Genomic DNA, 20,018 nt, shown 5'->3' with positions numbered 1-20,018 from the left:
TTTGATCCCCTTCTTCAGTCATGGCGGGCCAGCCCTACCCTTTCAGGGTGCCTGTTTGTTAAGGTCTGGTTAGGTCAGTCCGCATCCTTAAAAGCCAGCATTTCTAAAGGTGAACCACGCTTTCCTCCCCTTCCCCTGGAGGAGGTGCAGTTGGGCAAGGGGAGAAAGCTTTTGGCACCCTTCCTCCATTTATTTCTGAAGCCCTGGCCGTCCTGGCTCATCCTCTGTGACTCACACACTGCAGGCAGAGGGAGGCTAGGCTGCGCACAGAGGCTCAGCTTTCTCCAGCTGTCGTTCACGTACCATAAAGTCACCCTTTCAAAATGTATAATTCATTGGTTTTATCATATTCACCGAGTTGTGCAGCCATCACTGCTGTCTAAATTTAGACTGTTTCCATCACCCCAAAAAAACTCCATTCCCACTCACCCCACATTCCTCTTTCCCCCTAGTCCCTGGGAACCTCGAATCTGCTTTCTGTCCCTGGATTTGCCTATTCTAGGTATTTCACATGAGTAGAACCCCACCATATTTGTCCTTTGGGGACGGACTTTCACTCAGCATCATGTCTTAAGGTCCATCCATTCTGCAGCATATCAGCATTTAATTCTTTTTTTATGGCCAAATAATATTCCACTGTGTGGCCAGAGCACGTTTTGTTTATTTATCCGTTGATGGACATTTGGGTGGTTTCCACTGTTCCGCTCTTGTGAGTAATGCTGCTGTGAACACTTGTGTACAACTGATACATTTTTACATGCCTTGGAGCACTTAGTAGGTGATCAGTAAAAATTGGTTGAATGGAAAAATAGACATCATTGAGTAAGTGTGTGTACTGTTTTCTCTTGATTTGAGAAAGGAACCAATATTTGGTCTTCAGCTAAACCCACTTAGCGTATATTTCTTAAAGTGTATCTGAGAAGAGTTAACATTCTAGGAAAGAAGAATCGTTAGCAAAGTGATTCAGTTATTTTTATGATCCTGTAGCAAAGGGCAATAATGAGTTAGCTGAAATCAGGCCATGCCTCATAATTAGAAAGTCTGTGAATCTTGGGGTGTGACACATGCATCTGGAAATAGAAACACATGTGCTCTGTTCCCTGGGTTCTGCAGTGAGCTGGTTGGGCTGATGGTCTGAGGGCTCAGTGCTCCCCCGTGAGGCGGGGCTTATTAACAGCACGAGGCACTGTGAGTGAAGCCGGGCACCCGCAGCAGTGGGAGCTGTGTCGGCCCTGCTCCTTCCTTACTGGCTGACGTCACTCCGGGTGAGCTTGTGTGGAGGGAGGGAGGCCGGAGGGGCAGCACACGAGTGGAGTGTGACTGATTTGGGGTGAGGCAGGAGTGTGACAGCGGAAGCTGCGTTCGGGTGAGTGGTTGGTGCAATGTCCTTAGTGCCGACACCTCCGCCTCCATTTCCTGTAGTTTGGTGTGTTAATTGCTGGTTGAAAGTGTGAGTTCTGGGACCAGACTGCCTTGGTTTAACTTCTGGTTCTGCCGCTGACCTGCTTAGTGTGTTTCTTGACTTCTAAGTCTTGATTTTCTTATCTGTAAATGGGATTCAAGGTCATATCTGCATCATGCAGTTGTCGCGAGGAATAAATGCACATAAAAGGGCCGTGCCTAGCATAGAATAAACATTCCACAATTGGTGGTTTTATTATTAAGAGTGATAGTTAAGATAAAAATAAAACAGGGACACAGTTTGACGGGCTGCCGGGATTCTAGAGACTGAAGTTAGTCCGTACAGTGTGCTTACACACCCTCTACTTACTAAGCTCACACGTGGGTGACTGATTTGGTACTTGGAGCAGTGGGGCTGAATTCCAAAGGCAAACTGTCTGAAATGCAAAGGGAGACGCTCTTGCACAGGCTTCCTGCTGCGGCCGTGCTGTGACCATTCTTGGAGGAGGGACCTTTTCTGCGTAAGGATCAGCCGCTAGACCACTAGACGAAGTTCCCTGTCCTGTCAGTCTGTGTGACCTGCAAGCTCAGGGATTCTGAAAGAAGTTGTTCCTTTGCTCCGTTAAGGGTCTCGGGGCTGTCTGGTTTGGCCTGGTACCATAGCGTATACTTTTCTAAGGTGTAGACTTGAACATAACTCAGGGAAGCATTTGCATACCGAATGCTTAATGCTGTTTGTACCCTATGCCCATGGAGTTTTTTGTTGTTTGTGCATTTTCTGTAAATGTCACCACAGCGGCCCATTGCATGGGGCCTGGGTGACGGATGCTGAGTAGCAGCCCGCCCTGGGGGAATGCCACTCTACGCAGAACTCAGTTGCACCAAAGCACTCATCCCACAACATTACACATGCATTTTTTTGCCGAATATAGATCTGGCCAAGTAGGACATGTTAATTTTTTAAGACTCCATATTTAGGAGTGATGGCAATTGAAAAGTGCCTGTTGGAGCTTGAAATATAAACAGGCTTTTTTGGTGGCTTTATTTTTCTAAAGGGGTAAATGGAGTCTTTTTATAGAACATTTTTTCCCTTTTTGGTTACAAAACAAGTGGTACTTGGCTGCTGCCACAAAAAGTGAGTTGACAAAATACCCCTTGGATTCGTGGACAGGAAGCTGACAGGAGGCCACTAACCTGGCGCATCGTGGCTGCAGGGAGTCATTTGTAGATGACAGCTTGCTGATGCTGTGTCCGCAGGTCACGGGCCCTTAGATTCATGGTTACTGGACTAACATTGGTAGCATTCAAGCTCTCCTGTGTGTAGATTGTTTTGAAGTAGGATTGGAAGCAACCAGACAAGTTTAGTTGTTGAATGAAAACCTAATCCCCAGATTGTACTTGTAAAGCATTCTGTCAGAAAACTTCTCACAAGGGGGGCTTGCTTCTTGCCCAGCACACGGGGTGTTTTTCTTCTCATTCACCTTCTCTAATGTGCGGCTGCACAATGTGGGGCCGGTCTGCTCAGCCACCCAGCACAGAGGGCATGGAGATGTCATGCCGTCCACTTCAGCCTGTGGATCGGGGCCAGCCCTAAGGACAGTGTGCTACCCCCACCCCCCATGCAGAGTGTGCAGTCAGGGTCAGCGCCCAGCAACCCAGCGATGTTGTGGACCTGCGGGTGATGGTGTCATGGCGTGCCCAGACCCTTCTTCTGAGCCTTGCCCATTTGTTTTTTTGGTCATGAATTTGTAGAAGAAAACATGCTTACTAAATTTGTGGGTGATACAAAGCTAGGAGGGCAGATAAATTGGTTGACAAATTCAGCATCCAAAATTATCTTCCTGGACCAAATCTAGCAAGATGAAATCGAAGTGGGACAAGTTTCCCTTGTAGGTTGCCTATAAATAGAGGATTAAGAGATATGACTTTAAAAAATTCCCTTGCTAGTAGAAGAGAGGCGTTTTGTACCTTGCAATCCTGGTAGGTGTCAACCTATGAGGAGGCTCCCCGAAGGCTAGTGCTTAAAGGTTGGATGGAGGTGCTGATTGTTTCCTTGCCTTTCCATGGACAAGTATGGTGGTCATTTTGAGTGACACATTAAAAGAGACATTAATGAACTGAGAGAGCCCAGTGTGCTCAAGCGTTTGAAGGAAGGTGAGAACAGAATTCACTCTGGATTGGGATGAGGGGAGATCCTGTGCTCCTCACAGCAATGTGTGATGAGCTGTTCATCTGAAATTTGCTGAAGGGTTAGGCCTTTGGATTGGGCAGCTTGAGCTTCCTTTTCATTTCGAGATTCTGTGTTTTGATGTATTCTTTAGGGCACCTGGTTTTGGGGGAAGCTATATAGAATACACAAAAATAAGTGGAGAATGCATTCTGTAAATAAGTGCTAAACTGTGGTTCAGGCTGTAACCATCCTTTGCAGCCTGGAGTTGTTGAGGTCTTGGTGGGGGAGCTGGACTTGACAGCTGTAGGTGGGAGAGCCAGGCCTAGAGAGCAACCAGCGCAAAACACCGTAAGCAGAGGAACCTGGGGAGAGCCCACGTGGGACTTGAGGCTTGTAATCTGGAAGAATCTAGGGAGTGTGCCTGGATGACCACATCGGCTTTTTTAATCAGTTTGTTTGTTTTCTTATTGTTGAGTTTTAAGAGTTGTTTGTATATTTTGGATAACAGTTCTTTATCAGATGTATCTTCTGCAAGTATTTTCTCCCAGGTTGTGGCTTATTTTGTAATTCTCTTGATATTGTCTTTTTGCAGAGCAGAAGTTTTAAATTTTTATAAAGTCTTGCTTATCAATTATTTGACATTTAGGTCGATGGTCCATTTGGAGTTAATTTTAGGGAAGGGTGTGCAGTCTGTGTCTACGTTCGCTATTTTCCATGTGGATGTCCAGTCGCTCCAGCACCGTTTGTTGAGGAGACTGTCTGTGCTCCATTGTGTCGCCTTTGCTCCTCTGTCGAAGATCAGTTGACTGTGTCTATGGGGATCTGCTTCTGGGCTCTCTGTTCTGTTCCGTTGTCTATTTGTTTATTCTCTTGCCAGCACCATACTGTCTTGAACTTTGTTCTTCTTAATATTGTGTTGGCCATTCTGGATCTCTTGCCTCTCCATATAAACTTTAGAATCATCATGTTGAAATCCATAAAATAAGTTGCTGGGATTTTGATTGGGATTGCATTGAATCTGTGGATCAAGTTGGGCAGAACTGACCTCTTGACAGTACTGAGTCTTCAAAGACAAAGAACAAAGACAGTTTTACGTCTTGCTTCCTGGCATGTATACTTTTTATTTCCTCTTCTTGCCTTATTATGTTAGCAAGGACTTCTGGTATGATGTTGAAAAGGAATGTTAAGATCAGACATCCTTGCCATCTACTCCATCTTAATGGGAAAGATTTGAGTTTCTCATCAAGTAGGACGTTAGCTGTAGGTTTTTATAGATCTTTATCAAGTTCAGAAAGTTCCCCTCTATTCCTAGCTTACTGAGAGGTTTTTTTTTTTTATTATGAATTGGGTGTTAGATTTTGTCAAATGCTTTTTCTGCATCTATTAATATGATCACGACTTGTCTTTTTTAGTCTTTTGATGTGATGTGTTATATTAATCAATTTTCAAATGTTGAACCAGCCTTGCAAACCCAGGATAAATCCCACTTGGTCATAGTGTATAATTCTTTTTTGGATTTGATCTGTTAATATTTTGTTGAGGATTTTTGCATCTCTGTTCATGAGAGAGATTAGTCTGTAGTCTTCTTTTCTTGTAATGTCTTTGTCTGGTTTTGGTATTAGGGTAATGATGGATAGAGGATAGAAGCTATGTCCTGAAAGAGATTGTAGAGGATTGGTATAATTTCTTCCTTAAGTGTTTGGTGGAATTCACCAGTGAACCCATCTGGGTCTGGTGCTCTATGTTTCAGAAGGTTGTTAATTATTGATTCAATGTCTTTAATAGATAAAGACCTATTCAGATTGTCTGTTTCTTCTTGTGTAGGTTTTTGCAAACTATTTCTTTCAGGGAATGGTCCCTTTTATCTAGTTATCAAATGTGTGGGCATAGAGTTGTTCATAGTATTCCTTTGTTATCCTTTTAATTTCCATGGGCTCTATAGTGTGAGGTCCTCTCTTTCATTTCTGATGTTAGTAATTTGTGTCCTCTCTCTTTTTTCCTTAGTTAGCTTGGCTAGAAGCTTATCAACTTTCTTGATCGTGTCAAAGAACCAGCTTTTGGTTTTGTTGATTTCCTCTATTTCCTGTTTTCAATTTCAGTAATTTCTGCTCTAATTCTTATTATTCCTTTTCTTCTACTTACTTTGAGTTGAATTTCCCCTTCTTTTTCCAGTTTTCTAAGGTGGAATCTTAGATTATAGATTTTAGATCTTTCTTCTTTTCTAATACATGTGTTTGATTCTGTAAATTTCCTTCTAAGCACTGCTTTTGCTGCATCCCACAAATTTTGATAAGTTGTGTTTTCATTTTCATTTAGTTCAAAATATTTTTAAATTTCTCTTGATATTTTTTCTTTGACCAATGTGTTGTTTAGAGGTGTGTTAATTTCCGTAATCTTGGGATTATCCGGTTATCTTTCTGTTATTGATTTCTAGTTTAATTCCATTGTGGTCTGAGAGCAGACATTGTATGGTTTCTATCCTTTTAAATTTGTTGCGGTGTGTTTTATGGCCCTGAATATGGTCTATCTTGGTGAATGTTCTACATGCGCTTGAGAAAAATGTGTATTCTATTGTTGGATAAAGTAGTCTGTAGATCTCAGTTATAGTCAGGTGCTGCATAATGGTGTTTTGGTCAACGACAGACTGCATACACGATGGTGTCCCGTAAGATTAGTATATAGCCTGGGCGTTTAGTAGGCTGTCACATCTAAGTTTGTGTAAGTACACCCTATAATCTTTGCACAATGACAGAATGGCCTAACAAGGCATTTCTCAGAATGTAACCCCATTGTTAAGTGACACATGACTGTGTGTCCAGTTGATTGATGCTGTTGTTGAGTTCACCTATGTCCTTACTGATTCCTGCATGCGGCATTTGTCCATTTTTGAGAGGAGGAGCATCGAATTCTCTAACTATGATAGTGGATTCGTATTTCTCCTTGCAGTTTTATTAGTTTTTGTCTCACATAGTTTGATGCTCTGTTGTTCAGTGCATACATGTTAAAAATTATATCTTTTTTAAAAGTTGACCCCTTTATAATTATATAATGCCCTTTTAAATCCCTGATGACTTTTCTTGCTTTGAAGTCCACTGTGTCTTAAATTAATTTAGTTACTCTTACTTTCCTTTGATTAATATAAACATGGTATGTCTCTCGTCCATCTGTTTACTTTTCATTTATACGTTTCTTTATATTTAAAGTGGGTTTCTTGTAGTCTTCATATAGCTAGGTCTTTTTTTTGATCCACCCTGACAATCTCTGTCTTTAATTGGTGCATTTAGGCCATCGTCGTTCAAAGAGATTATTGATATAGTTGGATTAATATCTGCCATGTGTGTTACTGTTTTCTATTTGTTGTCCTTGTTGTTTGTTCCTTTGTTTGGATTTCACTGTTTTTCTGTCTTTTGTAATTTTAATTGAGCATTTTTTATATTTCCATTTTCTCCCCTTTCTTGGCATATCAGTTGTTCTTCTTTTTTACCTTTTATAGTGGTTGCCCTACAGTTTGCAATAGACATTTACAACTAATCCAGGTGTACTTTCAAATAACACTGTAACACTTCATGAGTAGTGTGAGTGCCTTAGAATTATAAAATAATCCTGATTCCTTCTCCCTGTTGCTTTTATCATTGCTGTCACTCCTTTCACTTATACATAAACATACGTAAGTGTGTGTGTATAAAAGCATACATAATTGAAGACATTGTTGCTATTATTATTTTGAACAAAATGTTATCTGTTAAATCAGTTAAAAATGAGAAAAATAAGAGTCATTTTACTTTCACCTATTCCTTCTTCATTGCTGTTCCTTTCTGTAAGTACAGAGGAGTTTCTGACCTCTATTATTTTCCTTTTCTCTAAAGAACTTTTAACATTTCTTGCAAGGCGGTTCTACTGGCAACAAATTCCTTTAATTTTTGTTTGAGGCAGTCTTTCTTTTTCACTTTTGAAGGATATTTTGCAGGGTATAGAATTACAGATTGGTGGGGTTTTTTTCTCACTCTTTAAATATTTTCCTCCAATCTCATCTCGCTTCCGTGGTTTCTGAGAAGAAGTTGGATGTAATTCTTATCTGCGTTGTTCCATAGGTAGGTGTTTTTTTCCATTGGCTTCTTTCAGGATTTTTTCTTTATCTTTGATTTTCTGTAATTTGAAAGTGATATGCTAGGTGTAGTTTTTTGGCATTAGCTACTTGGTGTTCTCTGAGCTTCCTAGATCTGTGGTTTGGTGTCTGAGTTTAATTTGAGGCAGTTCTCAGTCATTATTGTTTCAAATATTTTTTTCTGTTCCTTTCTCTCTTTCTTCTCCTGGCATTCCCCTTATGTGTGTGTTACACCTTTTGTAATCGTCCCACAGGCCTTGAATATTCTGTAGGGTTTTTCTAGTCTTTGTTCTCCTTGCTTTTGGTTTTTGAGGATTCTATTGATACGTCCTCCAGCTCAGAGATTCCCTTCTCAGCCGTGTCCAGTCTACTGACAAGCCTGTCAAAGGCATTCTTCATTTCTGTTAGAGTGTTTTTTTATCTCTAGTATTTCTTTTTGATTTATTCTTAGGATTTCCATTTCTCTGGTTACATTGCCCATCTGTTCTTGTATTGTATCTGATTTATCCATTAGAGCCCTTAGCATATTGATAATGGTTGTGTTGGATTTCTAGTCTGATAATTCCAGCATCCTTGCATGTTTGATTTTGATGCTGGCTCTGTCTCTTCAAATTGTGTTTTTTGCCTTTTGGTATGCCTTTTAATTTTTTCTCATTAGTGGGACATGATGTACCAGGTAAAAGGAACCGCTGTAAAGAGGTCTTCAGACGTGTGAGGGATCTGCCAATCCTCCTCTTTTTTCTGAGGAAGGCTGGCCCTGAGTGCACATCCGTGCCCATCTTCCTCTACTTTATATGTGGGATGCCTACCACAGCATGGCTTGACAAACAGTGCCATGTCTGCACCCGGGATCTGGGCTGGCCCTGAAGATTTTTATTTTGATGGAGTCTAGTTTATTATGTTCTAAGAAATGTTTATCTACTCCGAGATCATGGACATTTCCTCATATTTTATTGTGGAAGTTTATAGTAGCTAGCTAAACTCAGGACGGTTTTAATAGATTGTCAAATTAAAGGGTACTCAGTAAGTGCTCATGAAACAGAAATTGGTCTAAAAAATGGTCTTTTCATTTTTTTTTTTTTCACTTTAGATCACCAGGGGGTCCTTCAGGTCGGAGTGGACATCGGATGGTAGCCTGGAAGAGACAGTTAATCCTTTTTGGTGGCTTCCATGAGAGTACAAGGTTGGTACCAATAGCAGGAAGATAGGGGTGAACTTTTTATGGAAAGAACCATTCTGACTACACCTGGATAATGCCACCCATCCCCTAAATCCAAGGCCAGCTGTGTGGGTATGCGGTTCAGGCAGCTGCACAGGGCCATAGTCAGAGGGCTCCAAGCTAGGTTTAATGCTCTCCTGTCACTGTCTTGAAATTCTTAATAGTTATTGAACAAAGGGCCCCATATTTTTATTTTGCATCAAACCCTGCAAATGTTGTGGGCAGTCATATCTAACACAGGATTCTCAAACTTTAGCTGGTTCAGAATCCCCTGGAGGGCTTGTTAAAACTCTGGTTGCTAGGCCCTAGCCCTGGGTTCCTGACTCAGTAGACCTGGGATGAGGCCTGAGAATCAGCACTTCTACAAGTTCCCAGGTGATGCTGATGCTGCTGGCCAGGGGACCTCACTTTGACACCCACTGGGCTGAAATAATTTAAAAACTCCCAGTGCTGGGGCACGCAGCAATGACCATGTTCTGCAGGGGAGTCTGAAGAGAGACCTCAGTTTTGCTGGGAAGCTGCAGTGGGTTCTCAGGCCAGGCTCGCAGGCTCTCTGATTATTCTAATCCTGTCATCTATACACATACCCTCTTGAATGTCCTTAATTCAGTCCAGGAAAATGAGACACATGGTAAACAGGTTAGTATTCCTGTCACCATCATAATACATAATGTTTTGGGTAAAATGTCTAGGCTGTTGTAATGGCTGGTGAGGCTGTGTTTGCAGGGCTTTTCCTCTCACCATGTGCCAAGTCAGAGAAGTGGGTGCCTGTCTTTCTTGCTGTGTACTTGTTTTATGCTCTCTTCTCTCTCTCGTAGTCCTTGAAAAAATAACATAGTGGTCAATCTATTAATTGTGGTGGCACTACTCAGACTTTTATCACATTATGGATCTATTTGCACACATTTTTTTCTGATAGTTCCTGGCTCATGAAAATAAATCCTCGCACACGTGAGGAAGAAGACATTGTTGAGTTTGGAGGAGTGACTGGTGCCACTTTTTCACATCCCCCATCTTAGGTGGAGGGTGTGGTGTAGATTTGGCTCAATGAAAATTTCAGTTTTTCTTTATGAATAGAAAAATAGTTTCATTAGTTGAGAAAAGGGGATATAAATTCTTAGATGCTTTTGGAGGAGTTTTTAAAAGTATAATTCATGTTAAACAAGGAATGGTTTTGTATCCTTAAAGGTGTAACTTGGCTGTAATAATGCTTGAATTTTATGTCTTGTCATGCAGTTTAGCAAGTGGAGTTTACACATTCTCTTAGAGACCAAGCACTTGGTAGGGCAGTTATTGTCTCAAACTAAAGATGAGACCAAGCTAATAAGTAGTCGAACTTGTCCTTAACAAGAGATTGCTGATTTTCAGTTGGTCCCATGTTCCCCCCTCCTGCCCACACCTGTTCTCTGCTGCCCTGACTGCTCTCCTTGCTGTGCAGGTGTTTGGCTGGTCATCACCATTTTGCATAGGAGAGCTGGGGCTGTTTTTAGAAATCTATACCTTAGGATTGTCGTTTATATTTATTCTTGAAACTTAAAAAAAAAAACAATTATTTGTCACAAAACAGACATGGAGATTCATGGGTCTGTCAGTGCATTACTTTTGGCACCTACTGTGTGCAGGACAGCAAGTAAGATCGACACAGCCTCTCCTCCCAGGAACTCAAGGGTGTAAAGTGAATCAGGCTTCACAGTGGCTGTAACTTGAAACCATTTCAAAATCAACTCTTTTCAAAGCTGTTCTCATCTGTTACCTTGTTTAAAATTATTGTTTATGAAGTATTTAAAACATACAGAAAAAATGAAGATATTAGAACAAATATCTGTGTAGTCACCATACATGTTAAATTAGTTTGACTTTTAAAAACCAAATAGCAGTTGCTGTTTATTGCAACGCAGAATAGAATTTCTTTACTGAAAATCTGCAACATGGAATCTGTGAAAATGGTGGAAGATAGTGAAGTCTTTTAAAAACTACGAGCCTCCGTGTTCCTTGCTTCATATGTTAAAAGTCTTCCTGGGCTAGCTGCAGTGGCCTAGTGGTTGAATTTGGTGCAGTCTGCTTCAGCAGCCCAGGTTCATGGGTTTGGTTGCCGGGCACAGACCTATACTGCTCATCTGTTAGCAGCCATGCCTGGTGGCAGCTGACATAAAGAGAAAAAGAAGAGTGACGTGAGCATCATGGCAGAGTCAGCTCTTCCCTTAGACTCCTCCCCTCCAAGATGCAACAGAAAGGACATTCATAAGCCAACAGAGCACATTCACACAACACAATAGAGTCCTGAGAGACCCACGCAGTCATATGTGTGAAGGTGGAGGTGCTGGACGCCCTAGGGGGAAGAGGAAGGACGTAAGGAGATGTCCTTTCCCTCCCCAGACCAGCACCCAGAAATCATTCCTGAAGGCACTGAGATTTACAATCTAAATGACAGAAAATTAAACATAGCTATCGTAAAAAAAAACTCAAGTTAAAAGAAAATTCAGAAAGACAGTTCAATGAAATCAGGAATAAAGTTAATGAACAGAGGGAATTCTTAACAAAAGAGATTTGTTTTTCTGCAGTTTCAATCAGAAATGTCAGAGATGAAAAACACAGTGAATGAGATTAAGAAAAATCTGGAGTGCTTGAATAACAGAGCTGATATTATGGAGGAAGTAATTAGCAATTTGGAGGACAGAAATATAGAAATGCTTCAGATGGAGGAGGAGAGAGAATTAAGACGAAAAAGACATGAAGAAATTCTCTGAGAAATATCCAACTCAATTAGGAAATACAATATAAGTATCATAGATATTCCAGAGGGTGAAAGGAGCAGAAGGCTTGTTCAAAGAAACAATAGCTGAGAACTTCCCAAACCTGGAAAAGAAGCTGGAATTACAAGTAAAAGAAGCTAATAGAACTCCTAATTATATCAATGTAAAAGGACCTTCTCCAAGGCATATAGTAGTTAAACTGGCAAAAGTCAATGACAAAGAAAAAATGCTAAGGGCTGCACAGCAGAAGAAAATAACCTACAACGGAACCCCTATCAGGCTTTCACCAGATTTCTCATCAGAAACTTTACAGGCTAGGAGAGAGTGGAATGATATATTCAAAATTCTAAAAGACAAAAACTTTCAGCCAAGAATACTCTATCCAGCAAAAATATCCTTCAGATAGGATGGAGAAATAAAAACTTCCCCAGATAAACACAAGCTGAGGGAGTTTATTGCCACAAGACCCCCCCCCCCCCCGACACACACGAAATGATCAAGAAAGCCCTCATACCTGAAGAAAAAAAGGATTTATAAAGGCTTTAACAAGGAGATAAATAGATAAAATCAGAAAATTGCAACTCTCTATCAGAACAGGCTAGGAAACAATTATAACATTAAAGATAAAGGGAAGGAAAACATCAAAAATAACTATAATCTCATCATTTTAATCACAAACTCACAACACAAAATGGAATAAGTTGTGACCCCCGTAACTTAGAAGGGGAAGAGAAAAGGGATGCAACCTGCTTAGACAAGGAAATAAGAGGCTATCAGAAAATGGACTAGCTCATCTATGAGATTTCTTATACAAACCTCACAGTAACCACTAAACAATAATCAGAACAGAGACACAATGATAAATAAAGAGAAAACTAAGAAAACCATCATAGAGAACTACCAAACTGAATTGGTAGTCCAAAATAAACAGGACGAGAAACAAGGGAAATACAGAACAACCGGAAAACAAGTGATAAGTTAATGGCAGCATTAACCCCTCATATATCAATAATCACTCTCAATGTAAATGGATTGAATTCTCCAATCAAAAGACACAGAGTGGCCGAATGGAGTAAAAAACAAGACCCAACAATATTCTGCCTCCAGGAAACACATCTTAGCTCTAAAGACAGACACAGGCTCAGAGTGAAGGGACGGAAGATGATGCTCCAAACTAATGTCAAATAAAAGATAACAGGTGTTGCCATACAGATATCAGACAAAGTAGACTTCAAGATAAAAAAGGCAATGAGAGACAAAGAAGGACATTATGTAATGATAAAAGGGACACTCCACTAAGAAGACATAACACTTATGTATGCACCCAACACAGGAGCACCAAAGCACATAAAGCAGCTCTTAACAAACCTAAAAGGAGATGTTAACAACAACACAATAATAGTAGGGGACGTTGACACCCCACTTACCTCAATGGATAGGTCATCCAGACAGAATTCAACAGGGAAACAGTGAAATTAAAAAACTAGACCAGATCAACTTAATAGATATATATAGAACACTCCATTCAAAAACAGCAGAATACACATTCTTCTCAAGTGCACATGAAACGTTCTCAAAAGATAGACCATATGTGGGAAACAAGGCAATCCTCGATAAATTTAAGAAGATCGAAATCACATCAAGCATCTTTTCCAACCATAATGCTATGAAGCTAGAAATACAAGGGAAAAATGGGAAAGTGACAAATATGTGGAGACTAAACAACATGCTGCTGAACAAACCATAGGTCATTGAAGAAATTAAAGGAGAAATCAAAAAATGCCTGGAGACAAATGAAAATGAAAGTACATCATACCAACTTTGAATGGGATGCAGCAAGATTGGTCCTAGGAGGGAAATTCATAGCAATACAGGCCCATCTTAACAAACAAGAAAAATCTCAAATAAGCAATGTTGAACTACACCTAACAGAAAAAGAATAAATAAAGCCCAGAGTTAGCAGACAGGGGAATAATAAAAATTAGAGAAGAAATAAATGAAATGGAAACCGAAAAGCCAGTAGAAAAGGATCAGTGAAACTAAGAGCTGGTTCTTTGAGAAGATAAATAAAATTGACAAACCCATACCCAGACTCACTAAGAAAAAAACGAGAGAAGGCTCAAATAAATGAAATTAGAAATGAAAGAGGAGAAATTACAGTGGATACCACAGAAATACAAAGGATCGTAAGAGAATACTATGAAAAGCTAGATGCCAACAAATTGGACAACGCAGAAGAAACAGATAAATTCTTAGACTCATACAACCTTCCAAAACTGAATCAAGAAGAAACAGAGAATCTGAAGAAACCAATCACAAGTAAAGAGATTGAAACAGTCCTCAAAAACCTCCCCAAAAATAAAAATCCCGGACCAAATGGCTTCTCTGGAGAATTCTACCAAACATTCAAAGAAGATTTAATAACTATCCTTCTCACTCTATTCCAAAAAAGTTGAAGAAAATGGAACATTTCCTAACACATTTTACAAGGCCAATATCACCCTGATCCAAAGCCAGGCAAGGACAGCACGAGGAAGGTTACGGCCCAATATCACTGATGAACGTAGATGCAAAAATCCTCAACAAAATATTGGCAAACCAAATACAGCAATACATTAAAAGGATCACACACCAGGATCAAGTGGGATTTATACAAGGAACTCAGGAATGGTTCGTCTTCTGCAAATCAATCAGTGTGATAAACCACATTATCAAAATGAGGAATAAAAACCACGTGATCATCTCAGTAGACACAGAGGAAGCATCTGACAAGATCCAGCATCCATTTATGATAAAAACTCTCAGTAAAATGGATATAGAAGGAAAGTACCTCAACATAATAAAGGCCATACGTGACATACCCACAGCCAACATCGTACTCAACGGGGAAAAACTGAAAGCCATCCATCACTCTGAGAACAAGAACAAGACATGGGTGCCCACTCTCACTACTCTCTTTCAACATAATACTGGGGGTTTGGGCCAGAGCAATTAGGCAAGAAAAAGAAATAGAGGATTCCAAATTGGATGTGAAGATGTGAAACTCTGTGTTTGCAGACGACATAATTCTATATATAGAAACCCTAAAGAATTCATCGGAAAACTATGAGAAATAATCAACAACTACAGCAGAGTTACCAGGTAGAAAATCAACTTGAAAAATCAGTTGCATTTCTACACCCTGGTAATGAACTAACAGAAAGAGAACTCAAGAACACAGTCCCACTTACAGATGTGAAACCATAAAACTCCTAGAAGAAAATATAGTCAGTATTCTCTTTGACATCAGTCTTAGAAGGATCTTTTCAAATACCATGTCTACTCATGCAAGGAAAACAAAAGAAAAAATAAACAAGTGGGACTTCATCAGACTAAAGAGCTTCGGCAAGGCAAAGGTAACCAGGAACAAAATGAAAAGACAAACCACCAACTGGGAGAAAATATTTGCAAATCATATATCCGACAAGGGGTCAATCTCCAAAATGTATAAAGAACTCACACAACTCAACAGAAAAACAACCTGATCAAAAAATGGGCAGAGGATATGAATAGACATTTTTCCAAAGAAGATATACAGATGGCCAACAGGCACATGAAAAGATGTTCAACATCATTAATCATCAGGGAAATGCAAATCAAAAATACACTAAGACATCACCTTACACCTGTTAGAGTGGCTGTAATCACTAAGACAAAAAATAACAAATGTTGGAGAGGATGTATAGAAAAGGGAACCCTCATACACTGCTGGTGGGAGTGCAAACTGGTGCAGCCACTATGGAAAACAGTATGGAGATTTCTCAAAAAATTAAAAATAGAAATACCGTATGACCCAGCTATTCCACTACTGGGTATTTCTCCCAAGGACTTGAAATCAACAATTGAAAGAGACTTGTGTACCCCTATGTTCACTGCAGCATTATTCACAATAGCCAAGAAGTGGAAGCAACCAAAGTGCCCACTGACTGATGAATGGATAAAGAAGATGTGGTGTATACATACACAATGGAATACTACTCAGCCATAAAAAAGACAAAATCGGCCTATTTGCAACAATGTGGATAGATCTTGAGGGTATTATGGTAAGGGAAATAAACCAGATAGAGGAAGACAAAGGATATATGATTTCACTCATATGTGGAAGATAAACTAACACATGGACAAAGAGAACAAATTAGTGGTTACCAGAGGGGAAGGGGGCTGGGCGGTGGGCATTAGGGGTAAAGGGGCACATTTATATGATGACTGAGAAATAATAATGTACAACTGAAGTTTTGCAATGTTATAAACTATTATGACCTCAATAAAATAAGGAAAAAATAGAAAAAAGAGGAAGATTGGCAACAGATTAGTTTAGGGCAAATCATCCTCAGGAGAAAAACAAACAAGAGCTCTCCTCCCATAGAAGGGTGCATTGGTCGTGGGTGCCAGTCAGAAAGCTCATGTTGTTTGTGTGTAGTCACCAGCCAGCTTGTCCTGTTTCGTGTATCCTCTCTGCGCCACGTCCAAAGGTGTAGCAGAGCAGACTGGCCTCGCCCCAGCGCTCTCTTGCAGTGATCCTCTGCGCGTTTGCTGAGGAGCTCCAGACGTGGATTACGTGAACACAGCGTGAAAGACAAAAATCCTTTCAGACCTGTACTCGAGCTTCTCACTTCTCCTGTTTTCTTTTAAAAATCAGTCCTTGCTCCCCGTTTTGAATAGCAGAGGGCATCTCTTATTCTGGTGTCACTCTGACCCGAGGCCCCTGGGCATTGCCCATGGCATCTGTGAAATCCCGCGTCAGGGCATGGCAGAGCCGCTGCTGCTTCCCCGCACGTGCAGCTCCCTTCTCAAGGCCCCGTCTGTGTTGTGAGTCCTTGCCACTTAAGTCCAGGAGCATCAAGCAGGGCAGGGCCATGGTGCCTCCTGGAAGCCTCCACCACGCCCTCCTATCCTTGCCCTTGCCCAGACTTGTGGAGTCAGAGGACTTCCCTCTGGCGTCCATCAGTTTCAGGGCTGCTTGACCCCATCTCTCTGCCCTTGCCACGCTGTGAATGTCTCCCTTCTGAGTATTTGCTCAGGTCTGTAATTCACTGTTGACCTTAAAATTACACATACAGTAACTTAATGTAATTATTTGAAAGATTGCGATTTTGTAAACTGTGAGAAAAGATGGTGTAACTTTCAGATTGAAAAGGCTTTCAGATCCAAACAAATTACCATGCTTCTGTGCACTAGCATTGTTTGTACTTTTCAAGTGCAAACTGACATGTGCTTCCAGTCCTTTCGTATGAATTTAAACTTTAATTAAACCGATAACTTAGCACAAATGTGAGGAAATTTACCATTAGCTTAAATCGGGTTCGCTTTTTAACATCAGTCTTTTTGTTTGTTACTTTAACAGGGATTATATCTATTACAACGATGTGTATGCCTTTAACCTGGACACATTCACGTGGAGCAAGCTGTCCCCATCAGGGACAGGGCCCACACCCAGATCGGGCTGCCAAATGACCGTCACTCCCCAGGGCAGCATTGTCATCTATGGGGGCTACTCGAAACAGGTGAGATGTGTGTAGGAAAACAGATGAACTTGTTTGTTGCCTTTCAATTCCACCAAAAATGAAAGCTTTCAAATAAGATTGCATATTGTTTTAATATAAATAATTCTCTTTACTGAATTAGAAATGGACTGAGAGTATTAACCTGCTCCTCTGTGAATATATTAAGATTTTGTACAGCCATGTTACATTCTAATCCGTTTCCCCTTAAAAGGCTGCAATGTGAATAGTTCTGTATTTGGGGATCTGGACTCCTGAGCCGTGGACACTCCCCACCATGTGGTGTTCCCTGGTAGATACACCACGACTCACTTCTCCTTTCTGCTGTCAGTGGGCTTGTTCTGTTTTCGTTTGCGAACAGGGCTGACCTGACTGTTCTGCACATCTTAGTGCACCTGCACCGGAGTGTCTGATTGGGTTCCGGCTTGTTTCCTCACACGGCGTGCCCACTCACGCTGTCAGCAGCCACCGCGTTCCCCTTGCTCCATTCCTCATCAGCACTTTACCAACCGGTCAATGTCTGTGTGTCTGAGGGGGATGAAATGGTGTCTCATTGTAGGCTTTTTTTATTTTGAAAATTTCCAAGCATAGTAACTTGAAAGAATTAGTGTTCACATATGTATCCCACCTGGATTCTGCCTAATTATTTTACTATACTTGTTTTATCACATATCTGTTCATAGCTCTACACTGCTGTCACCCATCATCTTTTTTGATGTATTTCAAAGAAAAGTGCAGACATCTGTACACTTGCCCTGAATATTTGAGTGTGCATATCATCAAGTAGAGTTCAGTGGTTAATTTTTAAAGTAAAATCGACCTTCAGTGAAGCACACACATTTTAAGTGTCTCCTCGTCGATGGGGACAGGTGCCTGCGTCTGTGCGCCCCAGCTCCTCGTCTGCTCTGCCCTCCCAGCCAGTCCCTGCTCTCATCCCCCCAGGGGCAAGTGCCCCTTTGATTTTCCCACGCATACTTGATTTGCTCTCCTAGAGCTTCTGAGTGATGCACTCACACAGTATGTGCTCTTGAAAGGAAGCCTTCTTTCACTTCACGTGTTTTCGAGGTTCGTCCACGTTGGATGTTTGAGTTCATTGCTTCTACAGGCTGAGTCGTATTCCATTATTGAACACAGCACAGTTTGCTTTTCCATTTTGTGTTCGTGGACACCTGGGCTGCTTCCAGTTTTTGAGTATTCTGAATAAAGCTGCTGTGAACATTCTCGTACAGTCAATGTGTGGCTATAGGTTTTGATTTCTCTTGGGTAAATACTTAGAATGGAACTGCTGGGTCACAGAATGGGTGTAGGCTTGATTTAATAAGAAACTGTCCCACCTCTTCCCAAAGTGGTCGCACCAGAAATGTCTGAGGGTTGTGGTTGCTCCACATCCTTGCCAACACTTGACAGTGTCAGGTCTTTTTACTTGAGCCATTCTGGTGGTTGTGTGGCATCTCATTGTGGTTTTAATCCTCATTTCCCCCAGGTAAAACAGGCTCTCTGATTTGCTGGCTGAGCAGGTTGCCTCCGGGCTCGCCAGGACGACTGAGGCAGGAGGGGTACCCTGCAGCAGGGCAGCGCCCTGTGTGTGCTTTCTTCCACACTCCCCACTCCACCCCAGTGAGCACATGGCCCTGCAGCTCCCTGCATGGCTGGAGCTCCAGGTGGATTCTACAGCCCAGGGAAAGAAGGGGTTCCAGCCTTCAGTGGCAGTTGATCAGAGATGGAATATCCTCTTAAATTTTTCTTGGTCAGTCTTTGTTCTAGAACGAGAAAATGGACTCATTTTCAGCAGTTGTGACCTGCCCAGGCCTCTGCTGTCTGTGTGACAGTTGGCAGGGCCCTGAGGAACAGGCTGGTCTTGCCAGAAGGTGCGCAAAGTGCCCAGATCTAATGCTTTATCGCAACAGATGCTTCACAGAGTCAAACAGGATGATAAGCAGAGTGAAGCCTTGTTAAGCTGATGTCACTAATCAAAATCATGCCTAATTCTCAACAGCTGCTCTTCCCCAGCTGGGCATACCAGCCAGCCTTCAATCTGATGGTGGATCATCCGAGCCCACTTAATCCAGTGGCCGCTTACTCCAGGCCTTGGCATTTGAACTGCAGTGAAAAGCTTGTCTGTTTGGATTCATCAGAACTAGTGAGAGATTTGAGTTGTGAATGCTACGGAATGTTAAGAAGTGTTAGTCTAAGTAGGCGATGGGCTGCTCAAGTCCCGACTGGAGCGCCTTTCACAGTCCTGGAATCTGGATGGGAGTAGCGCTCCTCTCCACGTCACCGCCTGCGAGGGGGCTTGCTGGGCGACCTGCACCGTGAGCTGAGAGATGCCAAGGGCAGGGTCCAGTGAAAATGCTCTAGGACCGTCTCAGGGCAGCCTGCACGAGCAGGGGGTTAACTTGAGGCGTCAGAGAGAAAGGCCTCTAGCGGTTTCCGTGTTTCACAGCTGTGCAACTGGGCTGCCACACAGTCCTGTGTCAGGAGACCTCACCCATCACCGTGCCTGGTTTTGAAAAATTACTCCCGTTGTAAATCCAGGGGAACCAGGACGAAATTCTGATAACTTGATCAACCCTACCTCCTGTTGGCCAAGATGCTGAGGGTTTCTGGAAGCTGGTCGGTACCATTGGCAGGTTAGAGAAAGGAAGGCAGCATGCTCTCCATGCTCCAGACATGTGAGCCCAGAAGAATTAGGACTTTTTAAAAGTAGCTCACCCTGGCCTGTCCAGGAGGGTGTCCCTAGCACACATCGGATTGGGGTGGTTCTGTCCGGCGCGCTGGCTGGCAGGGCCTCTTGCTCAGACTGTCCGCTGTTAGCATTTCTCAGCCTTCG

General features: G+C 41.8%; 1 protein-coding gene across 3 annotated transcripts in view; it reads left to right on the top strand.

Annotated features, from left to right (window-relative positions):
- Positions 1-20,018, top strand: part of KLHDC4 (kelch domain containing 4) — a 53,591-nt gene that overhangs the window by 24,705 nt on the left and 8,868 nt on the right. For 2 of the 3 annotated variants that reach the window (XM_008508635.2, XM_070612462.1), the window contains 2 exons: positions 8,767-8,859; positions 17,032-17,191. In XM_008508635.2, coding sequence (XP_008506857.1) covers positions 8,767-8,859; positions 17,032-17,191 — 253 coding nt within the window. Of the gene's footprint in view, positions 1-1,102; positions 1,266-8,766; positions 8,860-17,031; positions 17,192-20,018 lie in introns of those variants that run through there. The other variant, XM_070612463.1, reaches the window with a different exon arrangement.

The sequence above is a fragment of the Equus przewalskii genome, chromosome 3, assembly GCF_037783145.1.
Source record: "Equus przewalskii isolate Varuska chromosome 3, EquPr2, whole genome shotgun sequence".
Lineage (NCBI taxonomy): Eukaryota > Metazoa > Chordata > Mammalia > Perissodactyla > Equidae > Equus > Equus przewalskii.
This window is presented reverse-complemented; position numbering and strand designations above follow the sequence as displayed.